This window comes from Pithys albifrons, chromosome 20, assembly GCF_047495875.1.
Source record: "Pithys albifrons albifrons isolate INPA30051 chromosome 20, PitAlb_v1, whole genome shotgun sequence".
NCBI classification, from domain to species: domain Eukaryota; kingdom Metazoa; phylum Chordata; class Aves; order Passeriformes; family Thamnophilidae; genus Pithys; species Pithys albifrons.
Window position 1 is genome coordinate 10233325 of NC_092477.1, and position 26657 is coordinate 10259981.

Sequence of the window (26657 nt, forward strand, 5' to 3'; positions counted from 1 at the left end):
CACCTCTCCATGGCTTTCCCACATCCATCCAAGCCAAACCCTGTGGTTTGTCCAGACAAACCTGTCTGCTGAGGCAGGAATTGAGTGTGATGGGAGTCAGGATGATCACACTGGTCTTGCAGAGCTCTTGCCAGCCCTTTCCTCCTCCTGCTTTCAGCAGCGGGATGTGTTCCCAGCCCTTCACCTCGTTATCACCATCTCACTGCAACAGGAGCAAGAGAGCCCAGCTGAGGTTTGGAAAGGTCTTCAGAGGTCATGCTGTCAAGTGCTTTGTAATCACAGGCACTCAGTAGTTTAATCCTCTTCCCGAGGTTCTCTTGGACAGCAGCTGGATGTTTCCTTGTCCACCCAGCAAAGCAGGAGGGCACAGTGCAGAGGGGCACAGGAAAATCCAGCAGAAGTAACAAGAACCAGATGATACAATGATCTGTGTTAGAGGGATGGAGCACAACAGAACCCAGTTCCCAAACCAAATCCATTTGAAAAAGGTGGTTTTGTCATCTCCACCGTGGTTTACTTGAGTAATCCCTAGTGGGAGTGAGGAGTGGACTGCAGAGATAAAGTCCTAGGTCTGTGTGGTGAGGAATGTCTTCACTACTGGAGATTTTCCTTCATACAAACATCCCATATTTCATGGTTAAAAAAAATACTGGCCCTTCTTTCCTTCCCTCTTCCTCACATGCTATTTTTTTCAACATCTCAAGAAGCACAGTGCCCATTCTTTTTCTGAGATGGTGATGTGTCCCTCAGAATCTATTAAGGAGCAACAGCTTGTCAGATCCTCAGTAGCTCCAGGGAAATGCCAGTTGCAGGAAATTCAGGCATCTTGTGCCTGTGGAGACTGGAGACATGGAGGACCCTGCTAAGAAGGTGTGTGAGTGACTGGCAGCTCTTAGACACTTGTGCCTGCTTCTTGCACATCGAATGTACTCTCAGTTCTGCTGAGCTTCTGAAGCAGGGATGTCTGCACCTGTAGGGAAGTTCAGGTCTTGGAACCCACAGAATCCAGGAGTCTGGAATGCCTGCACCTTTGGGTTCAACTTGTTGAACTTTCTACCCTTGGAGCTGTAGGATGCTTCAGGGTGAATCCTAAATTAGGAAAATGGAGACACAGGGTTTGAATTCAACCTCTGGATCCTGAAGGGGGACTTTGGGAGTGCCATATCTGGAAGAATGAGGTGACAGTAAGATGATGACTGAAGGGGAGTTCATGTGTACCCCAGGGCCAAGCCAGAGCTGTTGCAGGTGCAAACCTGTTGCACACATGAAGAATGAAGCTGTTACCACTTCATGCCTGGAGCTGCCTGCAGGGAGAGCAAATAGCATCTACAACTGAGTGAACAGCCTCACAGGCATCCCTGAAAGCTGCATCCTTCAGCCAGGGCTGGTGAGCTGTCCTGCACCATTCCCAAATGAGGAACAGGTAGAGTTCACAAACATCCAAGAGCAGCTGAGCTTCACCTAGTGCAGTCACCTGCTCCTGCAGATGCACATGTTGGTGAAGACCTGTGCATGAGGCATCATCTTAGGGGGAAGGGAGGATAACAGGGACTCTGAACTCAGTGTTGGGAAACAGCCACTGCTTTCCTGCAGCCCAGAGAGCCAGGGATGGGATGGATGGGTGGGGGCGATTGCAAAGTGATGCCAGGCTGGTCCTGCCTTTGGGGAAGGCTGACTGGGCTTGGAAACACGGGGGTAGCAAAGCAGGTAATGTTCTCCCTGGCAATAACTAGGTTTATCTTTGGATACTGGGTGGGAATGCACCATCTGCTCTGCCTGGGGTGTCACTGCTGCCGGCAGCCAGCTGGGATGGGGCGAGTGTTGGGATTGCGTGGGGCTGAGCTGGGATGAGTCAGCTGTCCCCTGACCAGCTCCCCAGAGAGCTGCAGCACCAATTTTCTGATGTAGCAGCTCAAAGCAGAGATCAATAGAAATAACTACTTACATGTATAATCTCTTCCCATCTGTCTCTTCTGTCTGTCGTTTGTATCAGCTGGATTCAGCCTAATCACAAGCAAATGCTGTCATGATGGCCTGTAAGATTCTCTTTCCTATAACCCCTGAAGTGTCTCTGATTCTTCGTGCCAGGATTCTTCATGGCTGTTGGCTTTGATGAGTCTGAGATTTGTAGATTTAAGGCTTTGAGTAGCCACTGTCTCCTCAGAGCTCTGCAATGCTTTCCCACAAATCCCATTGTCCAGCACGAGGATGTGTTTTGGGGCTGACACTTCAGTGCTAGAGATGGTTGATCTCAGAGCAAGAAACCAACTTTGTACCTTTATCCTTAAGACCTGCGTCAATTGTGCATCAGGACTTTGGCATTTCAGTCATTTTATAAGATCCCATTTATTGAGGGTTTGCCTTTCTCTCAGGCTTTTCTGTTATTTAGTAGGTGTTTTATCTCTTCTAATGTGCCCAGAGGAGTTTTGGTGCATCTGTGCTGTTGAGGAAGGGTTGACATTAAGCAAAAAATTTCTATCTTTTTGATGATTGAAGAAGCAGGAGTAAGGGTGGGGGGTGAAATTTGAGCAGGATTTTATGTTGGCCTGAAAAAGAAGAATCTGTGCCAGACAAGAGCCAGACAAAGCCATGATACAAATCTGAGCCCTTGACAGCAGCAGCTTACCTGGCTCTGGCAGCCCAAGCAGAGAACATTACATGGGCTTTGGGAGCCTCTGCAGCCCATAAACTCCAGAGCAGTTTGCAAAAAATAACCTCTTGCTTTTTTGCATAACAGCTTTCACATGGAAGGAGTGTGAGCACTGTTGACGTGCAGCAAACAGCAGCACTGCGGGAGGGAGGGAGGGAGGGGAGGGAGGGAAAGCAGTGGGAATCAGCCCCAGGAGCTGGGTTAATGGGATCAACGTCCACACAGGACTCGTTTAGCATGTGTCTTAATTTCCTGGTTTTTAAGAAATGAGATTTATATTGTAGGTTTTATTTTTGCACTTGGCATAGAGCTGGTCCCACTGATTGCCTAAAAAGCTTCCTTGTGTTAGAGACAGCTTTGATTTCCCCCAAATAATACTGTGCCCCCTGCTGCTTTCGCTGAACATCACATAAGCAGCTTCAAAATCAGCAGAGAGGGAAAGTATTGGGATAATTGTCAATAAAAAGAAGGGCTTTTTACCTTACTGAATGTCTCATTCAGTCCTCAGCAAAGAGCTGGGTAAGTTCAGGGAGTTGTCTCTCACAGCCAGTGATGGATCTCCTGTTGTTTGGGCTGCTCTCTAGTAGACTGAGCTAAAAGAAACTGTGAGAAATGATGGTGTGGGGAAAAGTTTGGGATTTAGGTTATGTGACATGATGATGGAGAAGGAGAGAGTTCCCACTGCAGCTGCATAAAGTTATTTCCCAGGTGTAGGGAAAGCGTGTGCTGGTTTCAAAGGAAGGTCATTAATAAAAATGTTATTAGCATCTAATAATTGTTTTTCTTCTCTGTACTGCTCAGACATAACTCATCAGCATGTGACAAGCTTCTGGCAAGATTACTCCTACCACACAGGATTTGGGACAGGTCTCTCCTGTCTGTTCAGAGGTTGCCCCAAGCCAAAGGCAGGATGGTGGTTTGCATGGAGCTCCTGTCCCACGGGAGCACCATCCTGCCATGGAGCCCTGCTCAGCCTTTGGCATCACGGGGAGTTAGATAGGTGCATGGCATGACCTCCGTGGGAATTCAGCACCAACAGCCTCAGAAGATGGTTGAACTCTGGATTTACACTTTAAACTGACTGAATTCTCTTTTCTTCAGGATTTCCTTATGCTATCACTTCAGCCATCCCTTTCTCACTCCTGTGGTGACTCTCCATGTTGCTTCCTTTACTTTTTCTGTCTTTAACCTTTTTGTTCCAGGGCTCTCTGCAAAGGCCAGGTCCAAGCAGGATCCTCTCTCACTGTGCTCCCAGGGGAGCATGCACAGAACAGCTCTCCCAGGCTCGGTGGCTTCCCCAAACCTCACACCCTCTTGGACTATCCAATCCTGAGACTCACTGACCACACTGGTGGGATAACAAGACCTCAGATGCCTGTGTGATCCTGCAGGTCTGAGGATGCTTTGGGATTTCATGGCCAAGTTACACCTGTTGCTCCGTAGAGCTTGGAGATCCCAGCTCAGCCTGTAACACCATGTCTGGGAGCCCCAGACTTAACTGTCCCTTCTCTGTCCAATTCCAGCTGTCCAGGAGGAGAGGCAGCGGGGGAAGGACCGCAATGAGAACGAGGTGGAGTCGACAAGTAGCGCCAACGAGGACATGCCTGTGGAAAAGATCCTGGAAGCTGAACTCGCTGTGGAGCCAAAGACAGAGACGTACATCGAAGCAAACATGGGCTTGACGCCGAGCTCGGTGAGGCACCTCTTCCCTCTGCCCCAGCCCCATCCTGGGCACTTGGGACAGAAGGGGTGGCTGTGGGGAATCGGGAGAGACCGAGCAGGAGTACAGCACTGAGCCTAAGGCAGAGGGGGGTTATCCTGTGGGAGAAGAAAGAGCTCAGAAGTACTTGTTGTCTCTGCTGTAGACTCTGTGTGTCAGCTCAGATGGAATCACAAGGAAAACAAACCCAGCAGCCACCAATGTTGCTACTATTCTATCCCACAGCCACAGGGAAGGAACAGATACTGTAAGGCATAATTAAAAGGGCTCTCAGAGAAGATTTTGTTTTAATTAACAGCCCTCAGTGCTAAAAGGCAGAAAGACACTCCATGCTCTGAAGAGCTCAGAGTCCAATTGAGCCAATAAACAGACCTGCCTGGCTGAAGTACAGAGAGATAAGAGCTGTAAACTGAGGGTGTGACTTTTCAGATGCAGAATTGCACAGCTGCTTGGCTCTGAGAAGAGAAAATATGCAGAAATTTGCCTAGAAGTTGGCTTTCAAGTTCCTTTTCCATTTAGAAACTTGCATTATAACTGGGCCTGCTTGGAATATCTGGGCTCTAACAGTGCCACGTGTAAACAAGAGAGAGATGACAGGAGAATAGGACAGGGCTTAGAGAAACCTGGTCTAGTGGAAGGCATCCCTGCCCATGGCAAGAGGTTAGAACAAGATGGTCTTTAAAGTCTCTTCTAACCCAAACCAGTCTGTGATCCTACAGAGCGTGAGGAGCTGTGATGAGGTGAACTGTCTTGGGCCCTTTCCTAAGAGATTCCCTTATCAACATCGATAAGATTCCTTGCAAAGCAGTGTGAGAGCCAAACCATTCTCTGATATTCTATTTAAAAGGATAGACCCTCTGCAAAGCCCCTCATCAGGAGCGCTGTTGAAGAGAAATACTTGGTGTCCAGCCTAGGCAGCATTTAGGATACAGTCCCCTTTCCTCAGTAGCTTTTGTTCCTGTGAAAGTAGTGGGAATAGAGGAGTTCCTCTGAAAGAGCAGTTGAGGCTGAAATGGGGACCCTCTCCTGGTTGCTTCACATTTTTGGAAATGTTGGGGGACTCTGCCCAGTGTTGGGGGACTCAACATTTGACCTGGCTAACCCTTGAGAACAGGATCATACAGTGAAATATCCTTGTGCAGTTCCTAATGCTCTGTGCTGGGTGTCTGTCAGGCTGAGATGATGAAATGCAGCTATTTCTAGCAAGTGGAAGGACTCTGTAGTATTTATTTTCTGCTACAATAATAATTCATCTCTTTCTTTATATGAGGCTTGGAGGGTTGAGTCAGAAATACCTTAATCCCTGCCCATGCATGGGGGTTGGAATGAGATGACCTTTGAGGTCACTTCTAACCTAAACCATTCTATGATTCTGCTTGGTAGGGCTGGACAAGAGATCTCAGAGTCAGGCTGCTCCTTGTAGGAGTCTTAACTGGCTCTGTGGGATGCTCTTTTTGGCCTTTACCTGCAAGGACACCTTATGGCTGGTGGCTTAGGTGAGGCTTTTCAGTGAATATGGTATGGATAGGACTGATTTGGACATTCAAGGTTTCCAGGTATGGAAAAAGCCAATTCCTCAGTGAAACTCTCCAGAATCAGGTACAGGGCTGTGGTGCTCACCTGCATTCGAGAGGAGGGTCCCATCGCCATGAAGCTGTAAGGAACCTTTTGTTTTTTGGAGGAGGCGGCTGAGCTGTGGTTAGTGAGGGGCTCAGAGAGGCTCTGATGGCTCTCAGGATTAAAAATACTTCAGGGGAGTTGGAGCCAGCGTTGTGCTGACTTGAAAACAAACCCCAGAGAGCGAGCTGAAATAAATGGCTTAGTCTGGCACTGCGTCTCCTCAGCCTCTTGTAGCAAATTGAAAGCTGGTTCCTGCATAATTCAACACGCATTACTGTGAACAAGGATGTGTGTTGCATCTAAATAGAAGCAGGAGGCTTGTTGAAATGCCCTATTATTGTCAAGCGGGCTTCTGCCGATGAGGTGACATTTGTAGCAGGTTTAGCAGATGTGTATCAGCAGCTCCCAGTGACTGGGCCACCACCAGCAGAGGAGGTTCGGTCCTCCCAGCCCTCCCCTGAGAGCCCAGGTGATGGAAAGGCAGACAAATTGAGTCCCTAATAGACATGGGTAAAGCATAAACAGTTTCCTGTTAGCCTGGTGTGTTGGGTCCTTTCATTTGTGCCTCTGCACCTTCGTCTGTCTGCACTGAACGCTGCTGGTGACCTGCAAGGGCATTTCCACCTGGCTGTGCCAGGCTGGCGTGGAAGTGGCAGGTGCTGTAGGTGTTAACACATTCTTCTCCCACATGGAATCACAGAATCACAGAATGGTTTGGGTTTGAAAGGACCTGTGAGATCATCCAGTTCCAACTCCTTACCGTGGGCCTTCCCTTAGACAATGTTGCTCCAAGCCCTGTCCCACCTGGCCTTGAACACTTTCAGGAATGGGTCATCCACTTATCTGGCCAACCTGTGCCAGGGCTTGCCCACCCTCACAGGGAAGAATTTTTCCTAATATCTCCCTTTCAGTTTGAAGCCATTCCTCCTTGTCCTGTCACTACATATTCTCATGTCTGTCACTGTCACCTTGTGCCATGGCCTCTTGGCTGTTCTTGGAGCTGGTTCCTATCCCTGGAGAGTGAGGCTGGGTTTTCCCCTGCCCCATGTCCCTGGCAGTGGTGACTCCAGGCTCCTGTGGTGTAAGCACCACCTTGGATGGGCTCCTGGCCACTGAAAGGCAGAGCCTGTAACTGAGAGGCGTTATCCCCATTAGCTCTTAATTGGCCTTTGAATGTTTGGTTTCAAGTCACTATTTTCTGGAAGATGCCTCCAAGCTCCAGTTTTCCAAGAGGATCAAGTGCCCTTTCATTCTGTCACACTCCGGCACCATGCCCTTGCTATTTACTGCAGGAGGGGATTTGCTTTCCCTGCCCAGGGAGGGTTTCCAGCACCTCTGTGCCTCTCCTGGAGCCAGATCTGCAAGGAGGATACTTTTAGCTGCCTCTCACTCTGTGGTGATTAACTTCTACCAGGAAGCACCGTGGTAGTTCCAGGAATTGCCATCTGAGGTGTAATTAAAGTCTGGGCCCCTCACTTGAGGCTTTGTAAGCACCAGAGGTTGGGTACAGCTTGTGCTGGCCATGGAGCAGCGGTGACAGCCTGGGCTGGGACACCTGGAGCCCAGCTTGTGAGTCCTAGAAACACTGACAACCTGCCCAGAAGCCACTCCTTTGTCAAAAACATTTTAATTGCCTAGTTCGCCTCTTTTGTGGGGCTGTGCTGGCACTTGCTGCACAGGTTCTGCTGGAGCATGAGGTCTCCCATAAGTCATGTCCCCTTTGGGGCACACAGAGCTCCATTCCCATCCCCTCTCACGAGAGCTGGGCTGCTGGGTTTGTCTACCTGGCTGCTCCACCTGACCAAAGAGACATGACTTGGGGTTGGAGATGTTCCTGTAGGCTGGACCACAAGTGTTCCTCCTCGCCCTTCCTGAAAATACCTCTAAATGCCAGCAATCCCTGTGTTTCCAGTGAAACAACCCTGCCAAGCTCCTCTTTGCACCCAGTTTAGTGTTTTCCTGTTGTCCAGAGGAAATCCCATCTTTTCTCCCTCTCCTGAGTAAAAGCCGGATCCCTGCTCACATCTCTTTCCCCAGGGAAGAGCACCAGCTCCCTGGGAGTGAGACTCCCTGCCCTTGCACCCCTCAGGGAGTTGCTGGAGAGGGGCAGAGCAGGGGGCACCATCCCCATAGTGGTGCCAGCCCATGCCCATCCATCTCTGCATGCAACAGGTGAAAATACTTTGAAGGCGGCTGCCCTGAGCTTGCCAGATCCTGGTTATTTTAAGCCTGGAGAATGGGAGATGTTGGCCACTGAGGCAAAAAGTTTGGGTTTGCTGCCAGGGGACAGCAGAAGGGACTGGGCCAGGGTCTGGGGCACAGCTCTGGAGGGCAGGAGGATGACTTAGCAGCGTGGGCCTCGTCTGCCCAGCCTGGGAGAGGAGTTTGCTGTAGCACAAAGAGCTCGTGGTGAGGAGTGGCCTTGCAGGAGGGAGATGTTACGCTGGTATTTGTGTCTGCTCTGCCTCTGAATTCACACCCCTTTCCCCTGCAGTCCAGGGGTGAAGTAAACACTGCTCCTTCCCATTTGGAAACTGCTCTTTTAAGGACATGGAAGAAAAACAATTGTACAATCCAAGCTGGTAGATATCAGCAGGGATTACAGTGAGAGAAATGGAAGGGCTCATACATGCCTGTCCAGAGAGGTAAACCCCATGTACACACTTGTACCAGCAAGCTCTGCCTCTGTCAGGGCTAGACAGGCTCTTCCAGTTCCTAATCACAAGCCCACTTGAGCTGTTAGCAGTTCCTTTAAACAGGGATTTGGTGTGTTTAGGCTGACTGTCCTCCTTGAGAGCAGATGTTTTTTGTTACGGGATAATATTTCAAAGGAAAGGCATTTTCTCTTTTTTTTCTGTAATGCCCCCTCTGGTGCTGGTTTATCGAGCTGGGAGATACTGGCATGGGGAGCCTGCCTTTCCCTAGGCTGGAGGTCCTTTGGTTCATCAGTCAGCATGATGGATATTGAGTCTCAGCACTTCCAATTCCCATTTTGGAGCTTGCTAAAAACTATTAAAACCCATATGATGGAGAAGCCAAATCACATCCTTTCCCTGTGCCTGGTAACATCCACTTTGGGGGTGACAGAGGCAGAAAGTCCCTTCAGCTTCTCCTCCAGCCTCTCCTGTCCTTGCTCTGCCTTCTCCAAGCCTTTCCATCTCTTTCTCTTGGCAGCCCAATGACCCGGTGACGAACATATGCCAGGCAGCAGACAAACAGCTCTTCACCCTGGTGGAGTGGGCCAAGAGGATCCCCCACTTCTCCGAGCTGCCCCTGGACGACCAGGTCATCTTGCTCAGAGCAGGTGAGTGGGATCTGTCCCCACATGGGCTCCAGGGAGCCTGGGAGTGCTGCATCTCACTGTGACAGGTCCTGGCAGCTTGAAAGCCTTTAACTGCTTCTGAGTAACAGCTTCTGATCATTCCATTTCTAAATAGGATTTAAAAAGCCCCAAGGGACCTGTTGTTGAGTGGGATCCAAAATGTTTTACCAGCTGCCAATCAGCTGAAAAATGGCCTGGCTTCATCTCTCATGAGTGAGGGTCTCAGAGATGGGTGCTGGGTGATTTGAACCAAAGGATTTACACTCTGCCTTCCTCCCAGACTGAAAGACCAACTGGGCTTGGGCCTCCATGAAATTTCATCAAACTAAAATGTTTGATCATAATTAAAACCAGAAAGGGGAGAAAAATATATCACCCTCCTTCTCCCACCCACCAAGATCAAAATAAAATTCTCTGGGCTTATTTTAAATTTCCTTGTGCATCAGGGGGGCTGCAGGAGCAGGATTTGGAAGGTGGGAAAGTAATTTGCTCTAAAAAGGGTCTTCCCCCATTGAGTGAATTCAAGCCCCTGCTGCTGTATAAAGATTGTGGAGGGCAAGAAATCAAGAGCAGAGCTCAGTGAGAATGTGTTTTAGGCATGAAGCTCTTTATAAGCTGGGGACTTTGAAGTCCTTGGTAGTTTTAAAAGTTCTCTTGTTTCCCCAGAATTCACTTTCGTAGGGAGTTCAAGAGGAGACTACCCCGCAGAGTGTGGCTCCTCTCTCTGCAACCTTATGGCCTCAGGTTAAGGGTCTCTGTAGAAAAGATGCTGCTCATCCACCTTGAGGGCAGCATTCTGACTTTTTACTATAGAAAGTGTGTCCCCCCAAAATAAATGCCCATGAAATTGGGCAGGGAAGTGCTGTAAGAACCAAGTGCAGGTTATTCACAGCAACACAAAGTGTAGGAACCACCAGAACTCCTCTGGTCTAACATCTGTCCAGATTCCTTCAGGAGAACGTGTAGGGACTCCAGGGTAGGAAGGTGATGGGATCAGTGTTTTCCCTTTCCCACCACACAAACTGTAGCTGTCATTCTGTTTATTAAGGCTGACTGTAACCAAGTACATGAATCTTTAAACTTTCTGCGATTTTTTGTTGACCATCAGCTGGTACCTTGGCCCTACACACAGGTAACCCACCCCTCTCACAAACTCTCTGACATCCTTGACTTCAAGAGTGTCTGGTTGTTTAAGTCACACTGATGTGTGTTTTCCATTTATTTTACTGAAAGGAGATTTTTATAGGCACAGTTCATGTAGTGGCTACAGCAGTGGTCTAGGAATGGAGATTTTGGGGGGTTTATTCTTACAGCAGACTTGACCAGGTCCTGCACCTTCCCAGGATGGCTCCTGCAGCCCCTTGGTGAAAGTGCTTCTCTGGATTTTCTGTTGGCATGAGTATTGCCACATCTGGCTCTGGGTCCTCTGTGGAACATACAAAGGTGTGTTTTTGAAGAGGGTCTCTAGAGCCTCTTGTGAGAGTGGATGAGCAGGGAAGCATCTCTGTAAGAATCTTTGAGGGCTTCCTGCAAATATCACAGGGAAGGGCTGGATTCAGACCAAATTCCTGTTGTGAAGTGGGATCAGAACCCACAACAACAGTTCCAGGTTTTCCTTTCTCTTTAGAAGGCATCTAATGAAAGCTGAATATTCCTGACCTGAGAACCCTTGTTGGTGCTTGAGGGGCCACTCCATGGGCATGAGGAGAGGGGCTGCAGACGCCATCACATCCCAAGTTTTGTGGTGGCTCTAACCCCAAGGGTATGAGGTTGCTGAGCACCTGGAGCAGCTCTGATGAGCTCCCTTCTCCAAATGTCTCTGCTGGGGCCTCAAATAACCTCCCCCAAGTCTTTTAACCAGTGCCTCTATGTATTATTGAGTGGGGAGAGTGGCCTGCTGAGAACAGCTGCCCATGAAATATTAAAGTATTAAAATTCAGCTAAGAGCATCAGGCAGGTTCAGTGATGCATCCTGGGAGGCAGAATAAGTGGAGCAAACATCTTTGGAGGAGCAGTGCTGGATGGGTTGGCAGTAGCTTGCCTCAAATCCTGAATCATTTAGAAATATTCCCTCTCTGTGCTTTTTGGAGGGGAAATAAACCTGACTTTTTAAGCCTGTTTTGCCCAGGTTTTCTTGTTTCCAAGCTTGCTGGGGCTGAGACAGGAACAGACTGATGTTTTCTCAGCCTGGCAAAGGATGCTAAGCATTACATCTCTGCAGCTGCAGTTGGTTTTATAGGGCTGGTGGGGAAACTTGGCAGTGAGATGGATTGACATGATGGTCACTGTGCTGCCAAGGTGCCTTTTCATATCCCAGAGGAGCCAGAGCATCCCTGGAAGCTTCAACCATGTTGTTTGGTGAGAAAGGAGTCACACAAATCGAAGAAATCTGCTTTGCTTCTCCAGAGCTTGGGCTGAAAGGCAAAAATCTTGGTGTAGACTTGTTTGGTCTCTAACTCAAATTTTCTGCCTGTGTTTACACCTAATTTTTCCTGCTTGTCTCTATCTTGTGAGCTTGTGTAGAAACAGCCTCCCATTTCAGCTGTAACATCCCAGCTCTACATGGGAATCATTCAGCTGAAGGATGTTGATTAATCCAGTTCTCCTTCACTGGAATAAGCCCAGCTTGGCCTGGATGTTGTGAGCCAGCTCTGGATTTTGCTGGTTGGAGCTGCATGTGGAGCTGCTCTGGGCCTGGTGGGAGGTACCCCTGGCATCTTCCCATGGGTCTGGCTCTGGGAGTTCCTCTTCATCCAGGCAATACAGTTTCTTCAGGCTCCTGTGCAGTCCCACGTCTTCTCCTCCGATCTCTTTGCGTTCACAGTGTTGCAATCCCTGTGAAAGTGCCAGGCCTCACCCAGTAAATAGCCAAATAAATGTTCCCGTGATTGGGGTGGAAACATCCTGTGGCCACTTAGGAAAGAGTGAACTTTATTCCTTGTCAACATTTCTAATGGCACAATCCATCGCTGCGACAGTAGGTAAATACAGCACACATGGACCTTGTATTTATTCCACTCAGTGAGACACGACGTGTCCTGGTGGCAGGAGAGGTGAAGGATTGTTGGGTTGCTTTTCCAGACTGGGAAAAAAACACTAAAGCCAAATATCCTGATGTTTCTGGACCCTGCCAGGCAGGCCTGTGCTCTGAGCTCCAGGACATGTTCTGAACATGAATCAGCCGTGCAATGGATTTGCAGGACTGTTAGTCTTACCAAAGATGCTGCTCTGGGTTGAAAGTCACCAGAATTTCCACCCTTCAAACTTTGCAGCATTTCATCTTTTTGTGGCTTTGTTTGAGGCATTCTTGAACTGAGCCTGTGATGGATTTAAGAATTTGAAGTGTTGGACTGGGAAGGGGAGCTGGAAGGTGGGGAGGTCCCATGTCCCTTCCCTTCCCTGCAACTAGGTCTGGGCTTAGAGGATGTGTTTCCTATATCCTGAAGCAGCGTTGTCCTGTAGGTATTAAGACTAAAAGCTGATTTCCAAGCAGCTGTGGAAGTGGTTAGTGGAGCAGTCATGGATGTGGGACACCCCTCTGCAGAGAGCAGATGCAATCCCTCCCAGTATTTACATGGAAGAAGCAACAAACCCACAAGACAGAGTTTTTCTGGTCCCTTTTACAGAGCCGAGTGATGGCGAATGAACTTTTGTGCCCTGTTACGGCCTGAAAAGGAGCCCAATTAGCTGATTGAAAGCGTTGATAGGTCTGGAAGTGCTCGGAGGCAGCGGGTGAGGGCAGAGTGGAGCGCAGGGCTCCACACCCACGCGGAGGTTCACAGCGAGAGGAGCAGGCAGAGCCGTTTGCTGCGGTGTCTGCACAGTTTACAGAGGAAACTGCTTCCCTTATTAGTGTTATATTTTTAGTGCATTTGTTTCTTAATAGTTTTTTCCTTCCCTGAGATCCAAGAAAAGGCTGGCTCCCCTCTCCCTTCCTATATCCAGCCACGTTTCTCTAGCAAAGGCGGTTTCCTCCTTTTGGAAGGAGGTGATGTTGATTCCCAAACCTGCTGAGGTGGCTCTAACTTGCAGCCTTGGTTGTTTTCTCCTCCGCAGGGTGGAATGAACTCCTAATTGCCTCCTTCTCCCACCGCTCCATAGCTGTGAAAGACGGGATCCTCTTAGCCACGGGGCTGCACGTGCACCGGAACAGCGCGCACAGCGCTGGCGTCGGGGCCATCTTCGACAGGTGGGCAGAGGGAGGGATGGAGGGATGCATGGATGGAATGATGGAAGGATGGATGGGGATTGCATCTCAAGCCACCTTGCCTGGACATCCCCATCTCTGTCTCCACACCAAACCGCCTCCATTCCCCACGTCAGAACCTCCTCGAAGGTTTGGAGGAGCCTGGGATGAGGGTGTCCATCTCATGGCGTGCATGGAACTGTTGTGGGCCTTGCTGCAGGCAACAACATTAAATCCTCCTCTTAAACCTGCAAAACCCAACAGCCCAAAACAGGGAGAAGGCTGCCCAGTGCAAATCAAAGCCTCTTTCATGGGGTCCAGATGCCTTCTAATGTTACGAGGAGGCCACTCCTTCGTTTCTTTTCATCTTTAATTGAACCAAGACGTGATTTTATTTTCACAATGAAAAGGCACCAAAAATACTCAGCAGGTTCCACATGCATATCCCGAGGGCTCTTTAATGTCATGCTTTGGGAAAGTGTTTTAAAAGCCAGACTTCCAGGGTGTTTGACCCACAGTGTGGCTCCAGACGCCGCTGCAATACGATTTCTCTGCCTGAGACTCATCTTGAGGTGACTTACTTGAAACCAAGTCGCCTTTGGTGCTGTGCTTTGTGAGGAAATTGTTCTTCAGACCTTGGTGACATCTCTTGTTCCTGTGAGGTCATAAGTGCAAGAACATGACTTTGCTGCAGGATCTAACATGAAAAACTGGGCAATCAGTGGAAAATATTTCAAGACCAGCACCTGCAGCAGGAGCAAAGGGAGCAATAAAAATTACCGGCAGAGGAAATTACTTTTAGATACCTGTTGGGGTGGATTTTTATTATTATTTTTTATTTTTAGGAAGCTTTCTCAGGTGCCAAAGCCACTCAGCGAATGGATTAAGGCAGTTTTTATGGGCCCTGTTGTATCTCACAGGAACTATTGATGTTCCTAATGAGCTATTTTTGATAGAGGAGGAAGATGAGGCCACATCCTCAGCTGGTATAAGCGAGCACCATCCCCTGACTTCGTTAACTGTGACCAGAATATCTCACTCTGGGTCTGACACCTGGGTGTTTTCATTTCCTTTTAATGCTGATGCCTCTGATTTCTGTGTCCTTTGCAGAGTATTGACAGAACTCGTGTCAAAAATGCGAGACATGCTGATGGACAAGACAGAGCTGGGCTGCCTGCGAGCCATTGTCCTCTTCAACCCTGGTATATATGGCTGTGTCTTCTCTCCTGTTTGCTCTTGGCTGATGCTCTGTCCTTTTGGCTCCATTTTTTCCCTATAAATCTCCATTGCTAATAGCTGAGGGCACCCAGCTCCTGAGGACAGAGCAAGCAGGAAGAGAGGGAAGGCTAAAAGTTGAATTAAGTGCTGCACGTGCATCTGTCACCTTACAGACATGTCCTGTGCGGGTCAGGGATGGATCTGGATTCATGCCTAGTGCTGCTCTGCATTCCTCTCTTTCACAGAATCCCAGAATGGTTTGGGTTGGAAGGGACTTTAAAAATCATCTTGTTCCACTCTCTGGCATGGGCAGGGAAACCTTCCACTAGCCCAGCTTGCTCCAAGCCCCTTCCAGCCTGGCCTTGAACACTTTCAGGGATGGGGCAGCCACAGCTTCTCTGGGCAACCTGTGTCAGTGTCTCACCACTCTCACAGGGAAGCATTTTTCCTAATATCCAATCTAAGCCTCCTGTCTTTCAGTTCACAGCCGTTCCCCCTTGTTCTATCAGCTCTCCTCCCTTTTACTGTGACTGTGAGAAGAAAGTTCGAGTGCTTGAGGGAGTTGTCCCTGAATCGAAGCAAAATTGAATCTAGACATCCTTTAAGAGAAAAATACTGATTAGAGCAGTGCTACAGCACAGACATTATTGTCTCTGTTTCCTGATCTCATCACCCAAGGGCTTTTATTACCTGTGTTTCTGGAAAAGCCCTTTGCAGACTTGGAGATGATGAAAGACATTAAATGTGCTCATAAAATACACAAGAACTTGAATTTTTGTCCACAGCTTTCTTAGTTCCACAATCTCCAGGAGAATTCACACTGCTCGTTTTTTCCCCCCTGGCCCCAGTTGCCCAAGGGAAGAAGAAGGTTTGGTGCCAGGGCTTGTCTCCAGCATTTTGGGGAGCAAATCCCTGTGCAGCAGGAGCCAGCTGGCAGCCTGCACATACCTGAACAGCTCTGCTGAGGGAGAGTCTCTGTATTTTAGAGCAGGTCAGTCCAGAGTCAAATCAGATGGAAGCCAAGGACAGACATCCACAGCCACCCCTCCCCTCCCTTTTCTGCCCTCACAGGAGCACAGTTTGTGCCCAAGCATGGCTCCTTCCCTGGATTTTCCCACCAAACCCAGGCCAGGCCATTTCAGCAGGGTTTATTGCTGTTTCTTGGGTTTGTTTTTCTTATTTTACTTTTTTTTTTAATCCCCCCCCTCCTTGTAATCACCAGTAATTTATTGTCTGTAATTTGGATTAGCCGTATATGGTAAAAGAAGGGGAATCTGGAGAGGTTCCCATGGCACATGTGCTTGGGGATATCGATTTCTTGACTGTCCCTTTCACCCTACTAAAAACAGATCCTCGCTGTGTCATGGGGGATCTGCCAGAGCTGGGGCTTCTCCTTTAGCCCCACCAAAAGGCTTCCTGCTGGAAGGAGAAATCCCACAGGCCCAGAACTTGAGAGAGGCTTAAACCCTTTAAATGAGGGACCAGTGGAATGAGCCAAAATGGCTGGGGTGAGGGTATAAGGTAGAATAAACCAGATCTGTAGTCACAGGGCAAACCTTTGAGGGCTTCAGTGCTCCCCAGGGGTTGTTTGGTACTACCCCCAATACCCAGTGTTCAGACCCTGCATGCACACTCTGCCCTGACCTGGTGGTGCTGGGCAGGATGGAGGGAGGGGAGGAGTGCACAGGGGGTCCTTGCCTGCCTGGAAAGCCTGTAGATTTTTTGGCTGATGGTCCTTTTGTTGCCTTTCAGACTCGAAAGGTCTCTCGAACCCGGCCGAAGTGGAGGCGTTGCGGGAGAAGGTGTATGCGTCGCTAGAGGCTTATTGCAAACACAAATACCCCGACCAGCCCGGGAGGTGAGTTACCTGTGCCCCATCCTCCTGCAGCCTCACACCCCAGGAAAACCCCCTGCAAAGGGTGCTGCATCCCTGGGGCAGGTCTGAGTCATGTTCTTGGGGTCACCACACCAGTGTACAGGTGCTGGGTCCCTTCTATTCGGGGCTCTCTGTTCCTGAGTCTGCTGGGAGTGAACATTTTCTACAGATAAACCCCCCATTTCTCCTTGTGAACATCCTCAGAAAATCCCCCTGTGCAGTGCAGAGAGGTCTTTATTCCCATGCCAGTAAATCCATCACAGCCAGGACAAGGTGGGCAGACCTGAGGAGGCCGAGCTCCCGCAGGCACAGCAGTGGGATGAGCACATGTGGGAAGAGGTGTCATTTCCCTCTTGGAAACCACAGAGAGCAAACCACAGCGAAAATAAGACTCACATGGAGTTAATTTTCGGTGGCAGATGAGCATCATTGCTGGGAAGTGAAAGCCTCAATTGATGCTCTTTTCTCCCCTCTCCTCCTCCCCCAATCCAGCTGGGAATGGGAGGGGGAATTAGGAATGCTTCCCTGGACCGCTCCAGAGCTGAGTGGGCGCATTTTCCCAGTTACAGCCTGAAGTTGGCAACTGCCAGTTGAGTTACTGACAGTTTTTTGAGAAACCAAGCAAAGCACTGGAAATTTGCTCCTGGTGTGTGAATATTGGGAAAAACAGCCTAAGCAACTGGGATTTGCATCTCACCTGCATTCCTGGTCTTGTGTGTCTGGATGGTTAAATAAAAAGAAGAAAGCTTTCACAGCCGTAAATGCAGTGGGCAGATCATACCTTCAGAAGTAATGTTGGACCTTTTTTACCCCTCTTTGGGTACCAGTGTGCTGGCAGATGAAGAAAAATCGTTGCAAAGAGGCTTTTGGGGTGTTCATGGTTGGCTTGTGGCAGGGAGGATAAAGTTGAAGGTTCCTTTGGGTGTGTTTGGCTTGTGGTGACGAGGGCAAGTGAAGGATGAGCACAGTGCATGGAGAAGGGGTGGTTACCTCTCCTCCCCCAGGTGGTTTGTGTGGACCCCAGGCAAACTCTCAAGCTGACTCCCCTTCCAAAAAGCATTATTAAATTGCGTTTCTGAAGCAAATCCAGAGCCAGACCCTGGACTTTGCCTGTCGTGGTGTTGCAGAAGAGCTCTGTTCCCCTTGGAGCTCTCAGCAAGCAGAGCAGCCAGTCATACCTGGCACAAGGAGAGCTGCCTTGGGAATCATGGCCAGCAGTTCTCATGGATTATTCCCTGCTATCCACAGCCAGGTTGTACTGCCCTTGCACATGCTGCTGGCTGGGCAGGGGCTGGGCTGGGGCTGAGGGTGGGCAGGGGGCTGTCACGAGGACAGCCCTGCTCGTTATCGCCCAGACTACTGCCAAGCCATCATGCATGACTGAGCACAGTTGCTGAACCACCAGACTAAACCAGTTCCCCAGGGCTCTGCCTCAGTGCTCAGTGATCTGTAAGGAAGTGTTTTAGGTCCAGAAGCTGCACCAGGGCTCTGGAGTTTAATCTGCCACTCGCTTTGATTTGCCTTGGGCTGGGGACCTCCTTGTGTGATCCCCACACCTTTCCTTGGTGATCCTAAAGGTTTTGCTTGCTGAGGGAATTCCTGAGAGCCACGACTGGGCACTGCTGACCTTACGCCACCTCACCTCTAGTGCAGGGCAATGGTGGAATAATCCCAGGTGTCTCGGGAGGGTTAATTCATGGGCTGGGAGTCCAGAGTTGCGCAAGAGCTCAACAATGTTCTCAGGAACTCTGTCCATCCTCCTGGTCTCATGGCACAATGTGATCACCATCTGGGGCTGGAAACAAGTTCTTCCTGTGGTTGAGCAAACTCCTGCTCGAGCCATGATGGGTGCCTTCCTGTGCTCCATGCTGTGGGACCTCTGGGCTTCCCACCACTTCAGTTGCCCTTCAGTGCAGGACTTCAGCTGAGTCCCCAGCCAGCAAGAACTTGGGAGCATCATGTAAACATCAAAACTTCTCTGCAGCAGCGAGCCAGAGAGAGGCATTCCTAGGAAAAACCCAGCTCTGCTCCCCCTGTACAGCCCCTGCTGCTCTAAGGGAGGGCTTGGTGCCTACGTGACACCCAGCAGCCGCAGGGAATCAGGAATCAGGGCTGCTTTCTCCCCTCCCAGCCCTGGCATGTTGTGCTCCAGGCTGGTTATCTCACAGTTAAACATATCCGAGGGCTGGAGCCATCATCTGGTTTGGTTTAAAGTGAAACTTCCTGAATGGGATGGTAGGACTGATTTGTTTTTCCTGGCTCTGCTCCCACCATTCTCGCCAGCTCAGCAAAAAAAAAAAAAAAAATAGGGAGAGAAAATTGTGCATGCATGTACAATATCTGTGTGTTTGTGCATGTCTCTGTGTGTGTCTTTTCTGGAGGGTCCCCTTCTCCCTGGGCCTTTGCTTATGTTGAAGCCCTGATTTTGCAGCAGGAAAATCAAATAACTACAATCCTGGGCATTAAGGGGGTTTTTCCTGTGTGGGGGTCGCTCACTGAAGGGCTGTGCACCAAAAGGTGACACTGAGAGGTGACATCCAGCAGCGCCTGGAGTTGCTGCCTGCACCCCAGGGCAAGGGCAGGCAGGATAGAGGCACCCCAGGGTGCTCCAAAGCACCGTTGCAGGAGCTGGTGGCTCTCTCCTGGCTCTGTAGCCTCTTGCCACCCTCAGAGCCCAACACACAGCAGCTTTTCCCTGGTGTCCATCCATTGGGGTCGTCTCCATCCCACCTGGTTCCTGCAGAACTGCCAGCTCTTCCCAGCCCTCCTGGCTTTTCCTTACCTTTCCATCCAGCTGTCCTGCCTGGCCTTCTGCCTCTCAGCTCTTGCTGGCATCAGGGGTGTAACCTGCTAGAATCTACTTCAGGCAGGGCAGGCTGGGGGAAGGGGCTTTTGTTCTGCTGGGGCTCCTTGGAGCCCTGTACTGGGCTCAGAAAAGGGGAGCACCCCGTGTCCTGGGTGGTCTGCAGTGCTTCTTCCAACTTGTGCATCAAAGCCCTTGACTCATTCCACTGGCTTCACCCTCGAGGTGCCTGCAGCCCAACTCTCAGCTGGGTTTCTGCTGTGCCAGCAGCCCCAGGGCTCAGCAGCAGCTGGTGATGGCCAGCAGCCCCAGTGCTGGCTGGTGGAGCTGCCTGGGAGGAGCCCAGTGCCCACTGAAAACGGGCATTGCTGAGCCAAATGCCCGCTAACCCCACTCACCATCTCCTCCATCCTCTTCCCTGCTGCTTGCCCATTTCCCTGACCAAAGATCCAGCTGCTGAAGCTGTTTACATGTCTACCTGTGCCAAGGCTGGCCCCACAGTGCCTCGTCCCCATGGCTGTGGTGTGGGGACCTCATGAGCATCTCTGGGTGCTCCCTAAGTGGTGATGCACATGCACAAAGCCTGTGGTGCACCCCAGTTCAGGGCTGACCTTCCATTCCTTGTTTTACTCTCCAAACTCAGCTATCAGCACATGTTTGTTGTGGAAATCCACTGTGGCTGCCTGATATTCAAAGCTGGGAACATAATTAATGATTTCTCTGCACAGCGCTGGGTGTAGCCTCATGACTTGGGCAACAAGAGGTTGTGTCTGACTCGCAACCCTTTCGAGCTTTGGGGGGCTGGAGCAGAGTCAGAGCTGCCAGTGTGGTGTCTGACCATGCCATGTCTCCTGTCCCCAGGTTTGCAAAGCTCCTTCTCCGCCTCCCAGCCCTCCGGTCCATCGGCCTGAAATGCCTGGAGCACCTCTTCTTCTTCAAGCTAATAGGCGACACACCAATCGACACCTTCTTGATGGAAATGCTGGAGGCGCCCCATCAAATGACTTAGAGAACTGCTGCTGGGTCAGTCCCTCGCCCGGCCCGGGGTCCTGCGGGGCCTCTTCCTCCGCTTTCCACCTCTGCCGCCGCCCCAGCCCGCCCCTCCCTCCTCACCCCAGCGCTGGAGGCACCGTCTGATCCGGGGGGACCCCCCGCCGTCCTCGCCTCCTCGTCGCCTTCACCCCTGTCCGTTTGCTGTCACTGCTGCATCTCCAGACCTGCTCGCTGGTTCCCTGCGCTAGATGTAGAGAAGTGGGAGCGGAGAGAGCTTGCCACCCCCTGCCCGGCCCCTGCCGTGCCATGAGTTTTGGGATGAGCCACCAGCCGGGCTTGGCATCACCCCCCTCCAACCCATGGATGCTCTGGGGCAGCAGTGGGGACTGGGACAGTCCCAGCCCTTGGGGACAGTGGGGTTTGGACAAGCTGAGGGGAGTGGCTGAACTCACCGGATTGCAGCTGGCTATTTTCAGAGGATGGAGTTTTTGAAAAAGAGAAGAAAAAAAAAACCAACAAAAAAAAAAAAGAATTCTATTTTTGGTTTCTAACTATTATTAGTAGTCTCGGTAGTTACTTTGCGGAGGGAGAGGCCGTGCCCCGTGAATGAGTCACCCGTGGCTGCACAGAGCCTTCTCCTTTCAGTTCAAAGCAGAGGATTTGGGATTGAGTGAATCCCCACCAGATAACACAGCGACTGGTGGCACAGGGAGCTGGGTCACCCTCTGTGCAGAGGGTCCCATGGATGGCAACACCTGAAAATTCCCCTTTTGGCCATCCCAGAGAGTGGCTGGGCATCTCTGCTCTGCCCAAAGATGCCTCTGCGCTGGGTGTGGAGCTGCCCACGCGGAAAGAGCTGGCTGGAACACTTGCTTTAAGGCTGCCAGGGACTTCCTATTGCCCTTCCCCAGCTCATGGTGGCCTGCTGGGACCCCTGCCCTCAGCACAGCATCCTGGCATGGCCCCAGAGTCCCAGCATGGCCCCAGCATCCTGGCACTGCCCCGACATCCCAGCATGACCCCTCTTGGGGGTTTCGACTCACCCAGGAGGCTGCTCCTGTTTCAGCCCTGCAAAACACTGCAAGGCAACAATTAGTGGGAGTGCTTGGCCAGGCTGGTTAATTGCAGCTGGTAATTAGTGGTAAAGCAAGAACAGGGCACCCTCTCCCCTGAATCTCCTCTGCTGGGCAGGGATGTGGGACCGAGAGGTCCCGGCTGGGTGGGGGACATGACAGCACCCACCCCTCTCCTGTCGGGCATACTCAGAGCACCAAAAGCACCTTGACCTTTGCACAGTCTTTCCCTTGAGTCTTGGTGTGACAGCAGAGAGATGGATCAGTTTTTGGGGATTAGGGACATGGTCCCAGGAACTTGCTCACACCCTGCAGGATGGGATTCCCCAGGAAGTGTGTGGCAGGAGGTCGGCCAGGGATCGTTTCCCCTTCACCTCCTCATTTCATCTTCATCAGGGGTCTCCAGTGCCCCACGAAAACATGAGTTGGATTAAAAACAAAGCAGAGTGAGTGGTGAGGATGTTGGGAAGGAGTTTCCCCTCTAAGCGGGATGGACTGTCCCAAACACACCACGGGACACATGCTGTGAGCCAAGAATTAGGTGCCTGCGGTTGGCCTATAGCAAAGGGCTTTCCCACCACTTCCCTGTCCTCTGTACTTTAAATCAGTGAAGTATTTGGTCCCAAAGATCCTCTTCTTGCTCCCCGTGGGTTGTGGCTGGTTGAAAACACCTCCTTTGTGCCTGGAGGAGGATGGAGCAACACCCACCACCTCACACCTCTGAGGGAACACAGTTGCCACCTGCCTGTTGTCATCCTGCCTGGCAGCTGGAGTCCACAGCTCCATCCCCTGCAGCTCACCAGGCCATCTCACTGCTAAAAAAATACTCAGGATTTCAGGTCATAACTTCCCCTTAGGCTGGCCCGAAGTGGCAAATCTGCCGAGGCAGGGAAAGTGTTTTGGCTGTGTTTCCCCAGCAGCCTGCATGCCGCCGAAAATATTATTAAACAGCTTCACCCTGTAAGAATTTGCCAAGAAAACTAGGCAAGAGAAATGAAATCTGGAAAGGGTGCCAGGAAACATGAGCAGGCTGTTCCCTGCCAGCGTGAGGCTGGCACAGTCCTTAGGGGGTGCAGAGAGGTATCAGCTCCCACTGGAGCTCAGCCTAGAGCCCAACCAGCCCCTGGGCAGCCCCCCAGCCCCCTGCCCAGCTCTTCCAGCAGAAAGGAGCCTGGAACTTGCTTGCCAGAGAGGAGGAGGATGCATTGGGAAAGTTGGTGGATATTGCACTAGAATAAACCCGCTATTCTTCTCTGTTGGGTGGAACCACTTTTTTCCTGATGGATGGCTTGGAAGGGGCTGTTTGGTGCTGGGTGCTGAGCTGTGGTGGCTGCAAGGTGCTGGGCTGCACAGTAGGCGCTCCTGTCCCGTCCCATCCCAGTCCATCCTGTCCCTTCCTATCCAATCCCATCTCATCCCATCCTGTTTCATCTCATCCCATCTCATTTCATCCCAGGTCGTTCCATTCTGTCACGTTCCATCACGTGCCACCCCATCACTTCCTATCCTGTTGCATTCCATCCCATCCCATCCTGTTCCATCCCATCTCTACTCATTCTATCCCATCCTAACTATGCCATTAAATCCCATCCCATCATGGTCCATCCCATCCTGTTCCGTTTCATTCTATCTCATCCCATCTCATGTCATCCAGTCTCATACAATCTCATCCCATCCCATTCCCGTTAGCATTTGCCCTGATAAAATGCCACAAGAAGGGAGTGTCCCCCACAAGTGCCATGGGGGAGGTTCCATGGGTTCCAGGCTTCCAGTCAGGGTGTTCATCTCTGTGCCTCAGTTTCCCTGCTGGAGCAGCTCACAGCCTCAATCCATGCCTGTGGTGGAGAGGCTTTGGGGAAAGGCTGAGCCCTGTCCTGGGATTTCAGTTTTCATCAGGTGAAAGGGAGTTGGGGTTCCCTGAATGCAAGTGATGAACCCTCAGTCTCCAGCCCCACCCCCTCCATTCCCATCCCAGTCCTTCCCAAAGGAAGGAATAGATTTTGTGCATCTGTAACATCTGCCACAGCAGCCTTAAAGCAATGTGCTTTGCATGAGTTTGAGTCTTTCATTTGTATTCTTTTCACTTTTGGCTTTTTTTTTGTGTTGTCCTCATCATAATAACGCTGATTATGGACGTGCTTGTTTGGAGAGGTGAGATATGGCTAAAGGAAAAAAAAGGCACATTATCCACTAGAGAGGTAGGACTTTGATTAACCAGATCTTAGTATTGCAAAAATCTGGTTTGATTAGGGTGATCTATTTCTAATTATTTTTTAAATTCCTTTTTGTTGGTGGGACAATCTTTAATTTTCTAAAGATAGCACAAACATCAGCTTTTCAGCCACCCACTGCCATCCTGGATGTCCCTCGCTGCCTGTGCATGTTCCAACCAAGCCCTGACCCAAACCCAGCCGAATGCAGCACATCCCAAACCCCTCCATGAGGATGCTGAGGTTTCCTTGGCGCTGGAATGCTGAGCACTATGGCTGGGGGGACCCCAGGAGTGGAGTTAGGGGTGAAGGACCTTCATCTCCACAGCACTCATGGGTGTAGGATGCCCGTGCTGACCAACCTCTCCACCCTGGGAAGGAGAACCCTGGGCTCAGCTCCGGAGCCTAAAAAAGGCTGGAGCTGGCAGGAATGTGGCTCAAGAGCTGATGCTGTCCCCATCAGTGAGGAGTGTGCAGGAGCTGGTTTAAGTTGCTATATGTGCGTGTGTATACATGTATGTACTGTAGATATATACACTGTATAAATACCCTCACTCACATATACAGATATTATAACTGTAGCAATTACAGACTTTTCGTGGTTTTTCGTGTTTTAAGTCGATTCTTTTTCCTATTTTTTTCCTTGCTTTTTTTTTTTTGGCTCCCATTGTATCCAAATCCCTTTCCAAATTGGCAGATGCCAAATCTGGATCTTTATTCCTCGAGACAAAGGATCTGCATCTATTTTAAGATGCCTTTTTGTTTTATTGTTTTGTTTTGTTTTGTTTTTTCTTTTAAGCAGGTGGGTTTGAGTAAAGAAATAGCTTTAGCAATTCCCAATACTTAGTGATGGATGCCTTGGCTATGGGATGCATAGGTAAAAAATAACATTAAAATTTAGAATGACAAAAAAAAAGAGAAAAGATAAGGAAAAAATATCTAAAGCATCAATAAAGTTAAAATCTATTTTTGTACAAATGTAATTTTATCCCTTACCGTATTCTTGGATATTTTCTTTCTGGATTGCTTTGTTTCTTCTACAGAGATTGTTATAAACTCTCTCTATTTTTTCTCACTTTCTCTCTTTCTCTCTGTAATGTTCAGCCACAGGGATCTGGAGAAGAGGGAGAAACTTCTGACCGTGTTTTAAAGGCTTTATATGAAATCTCTTTTGAAATAATTTTTTTGAATGAACTTTTTATTTTTTTTCCCCCACTTCCAAAATCTTTTCTGGGAGGGGAGGGAGGGGAGGGTGGGCTGGTCTGGGGGTGTCTTTTGTCACGTATATCCGGCGTTCCCGCAGGTCTGTTTTACTGTGAAATCACTACCGTATATTATTATTCACTTTAAAATAAAAAAAAGGTAAAAAAAAAAGAAAAAAAAAGAAAGAACTGCTGCTGGAAACGCCAGTATTTTGAGAACAATTGTGTTAGAATTGTGGCAAAAAAAGAGAAAAAAAAAGAAAAAGAAAAAAGGAGAAAAAAAAAAAGAAAATATATGAGCATTTTAAAATATAACCCAGTCCAAGTCCTCTTTTGTTCTTTGCTGGTGTGTCTTGTTCATTCAGGTGGGGGGATCGTCCCCCTTGGGGGTTCCCATCACCCCAGAGGGCCCCCATCCCTCCTGCTCACTGCGAGTCCCAGTAAATCCAGCGTGGCTGGAAGGAAGGAGTGATGGCAGAACCACAGGGAGAACCCCACGTCTCATGGAGAATTTTTTCCTTTACCTCAGGTATTTTCCATGAGTGTTTTTCCCATCCCTTTGGCTTCTCCAGCTGAACCTGCTGGGCACCCCATTGCCCCCTGCCACGTTCCCATCCTCCCTCCCCTTCCAAAGGCACAAGTGGCCATTGTGTCCACTGGGATGCCCATGGCCAGTCCCACAGAGAGATGTGCCAGCCTGTCTCTGCCTGGGTGGCATTGAAGTGACCAAGACCACCCTGGGCACATCACAGGACAATCCCTGTGCCACGGCAGCATGGGGAGGGTGCCAAGTTTTGAGTGGGCCCAGGGGCATGGAGGCTGGGCAGCACCCCCAGCCTGGTGATGAGGGTGCATGGATGAGTGTTTTCCATCCCTTATCCCTCCCGGAGTACCCCAAGGGAGCAGGAGCAGGAGCAGTGCAGGCAGGAGGTGCTGGGAGCAGTGGGTGGGAGAACAGGAGCCGTTAGCGCTGGCCTTTGCTTAACCTGGATTTGTTGCCAGGTACAAACAAGATTGAACTTGCTGTTGGGTTTACAGCAGAGATAAATCCTCCCCCGATGGCTGCAGAGCCGCTCAGATAGAGATGGAAAATGAGAGTCTCAATTTGGTTAGTGACGATCCGTGTGTTTCCAGCTCGGACGCGATATTTTTTCATTTGGGAAGTGATGGGAGGCTTTTGGAGGGCAAGGGAAGGGGCACGGGGGTTTATCCGCCTTGGCAGCCACCTGCTGGTCCCCAGAGCTGCCCATTCCCGCTCGCTGCCCCACTTTGGGAGCCCCCAGGGACCCGCGAGCACCCGCCCGGCCACACTCGCATCTGCCGGCTCCCGCTGCCGAGGGTGGTTATGTGTCTTGTTAACCTCCGGGCAGCAGTTTGTGTTTGGAGAGTAAATATTTACCTCCCTTCCTGAGGGTTTTTGTCCCCCGTGTCCCGGGTGGAGCGAGCTGGGCTCTGTGGGGCAGCACTCGCCGGGATGCGCCGCGGGCTGCCCCGGGTCACTGCTGCCCGCTGGCTCGAGAACCACAGTTTGCTTTGAAAATCGGGTTTGCTTCTATATTTAACGATGCTAATAACAGAAAGAAAAGCAAAGCCAAGCTGGCCACTGATTTTTGGTGTGTTTTTTTTTTTTATTTGCGTTTGGTTGCTGCTGGGTTTCCTGCTGCGTTCTCTGCTGCACATGCCCCCCAACAAAGGCGGGGTGCATTCCCAGACCCCCAAATCTGGGGAAGGGCTCTGCTCCCCCTCCTCTCCTGCCGGGTAGGGAGGAGGAGGTTTGCCCCTTG

General features: G+C 50.2%; 1 protein-coding gene across 2 annotated transcripts in view; it reads left to right on the top strand.

The window, feature by feature from the left end:
• RXRA (retinoid X receptor alpha) overlaps nucleotides 1-24587 on the top strand; it is a 106507-nt gene extending 81920 nt beyond the window's left edge. For both annotated transcript variants that reach the window (XM_071574130.1, XM_071574131.1), the window contains exons 5-10: nucleotides 4174-4343; nucleotides 9165-9294; nucleotides 13369-13501; nucleotides 14609-14700; nucleotides 16469-16574; nucleotides 20257-24587. In XM_071574130.1, coding sequence (XP_071430231.1) covers nucleotides 4174-4343; nucleotides 9165-9294; nucleotides 13369-13501; nucleotides 14609-14700; nucleotides 16469-16574; nucleotides 20257-20404 — 779 coding nt within the window. In that variant the 3' untranslated portion in view covers nucleotides 20405-24587. The remainder of the gene's footprint in view (nucleotides 1-4173; nucleotides 4344-9164; nucleotides 9295-13368; nucleotides 13502-14608; nucleotides 14701-16468; nucleotides 16575-20256) is intronic.
• Nucleotides 24588-26657: the final 2070 nt, after the last annotated feature.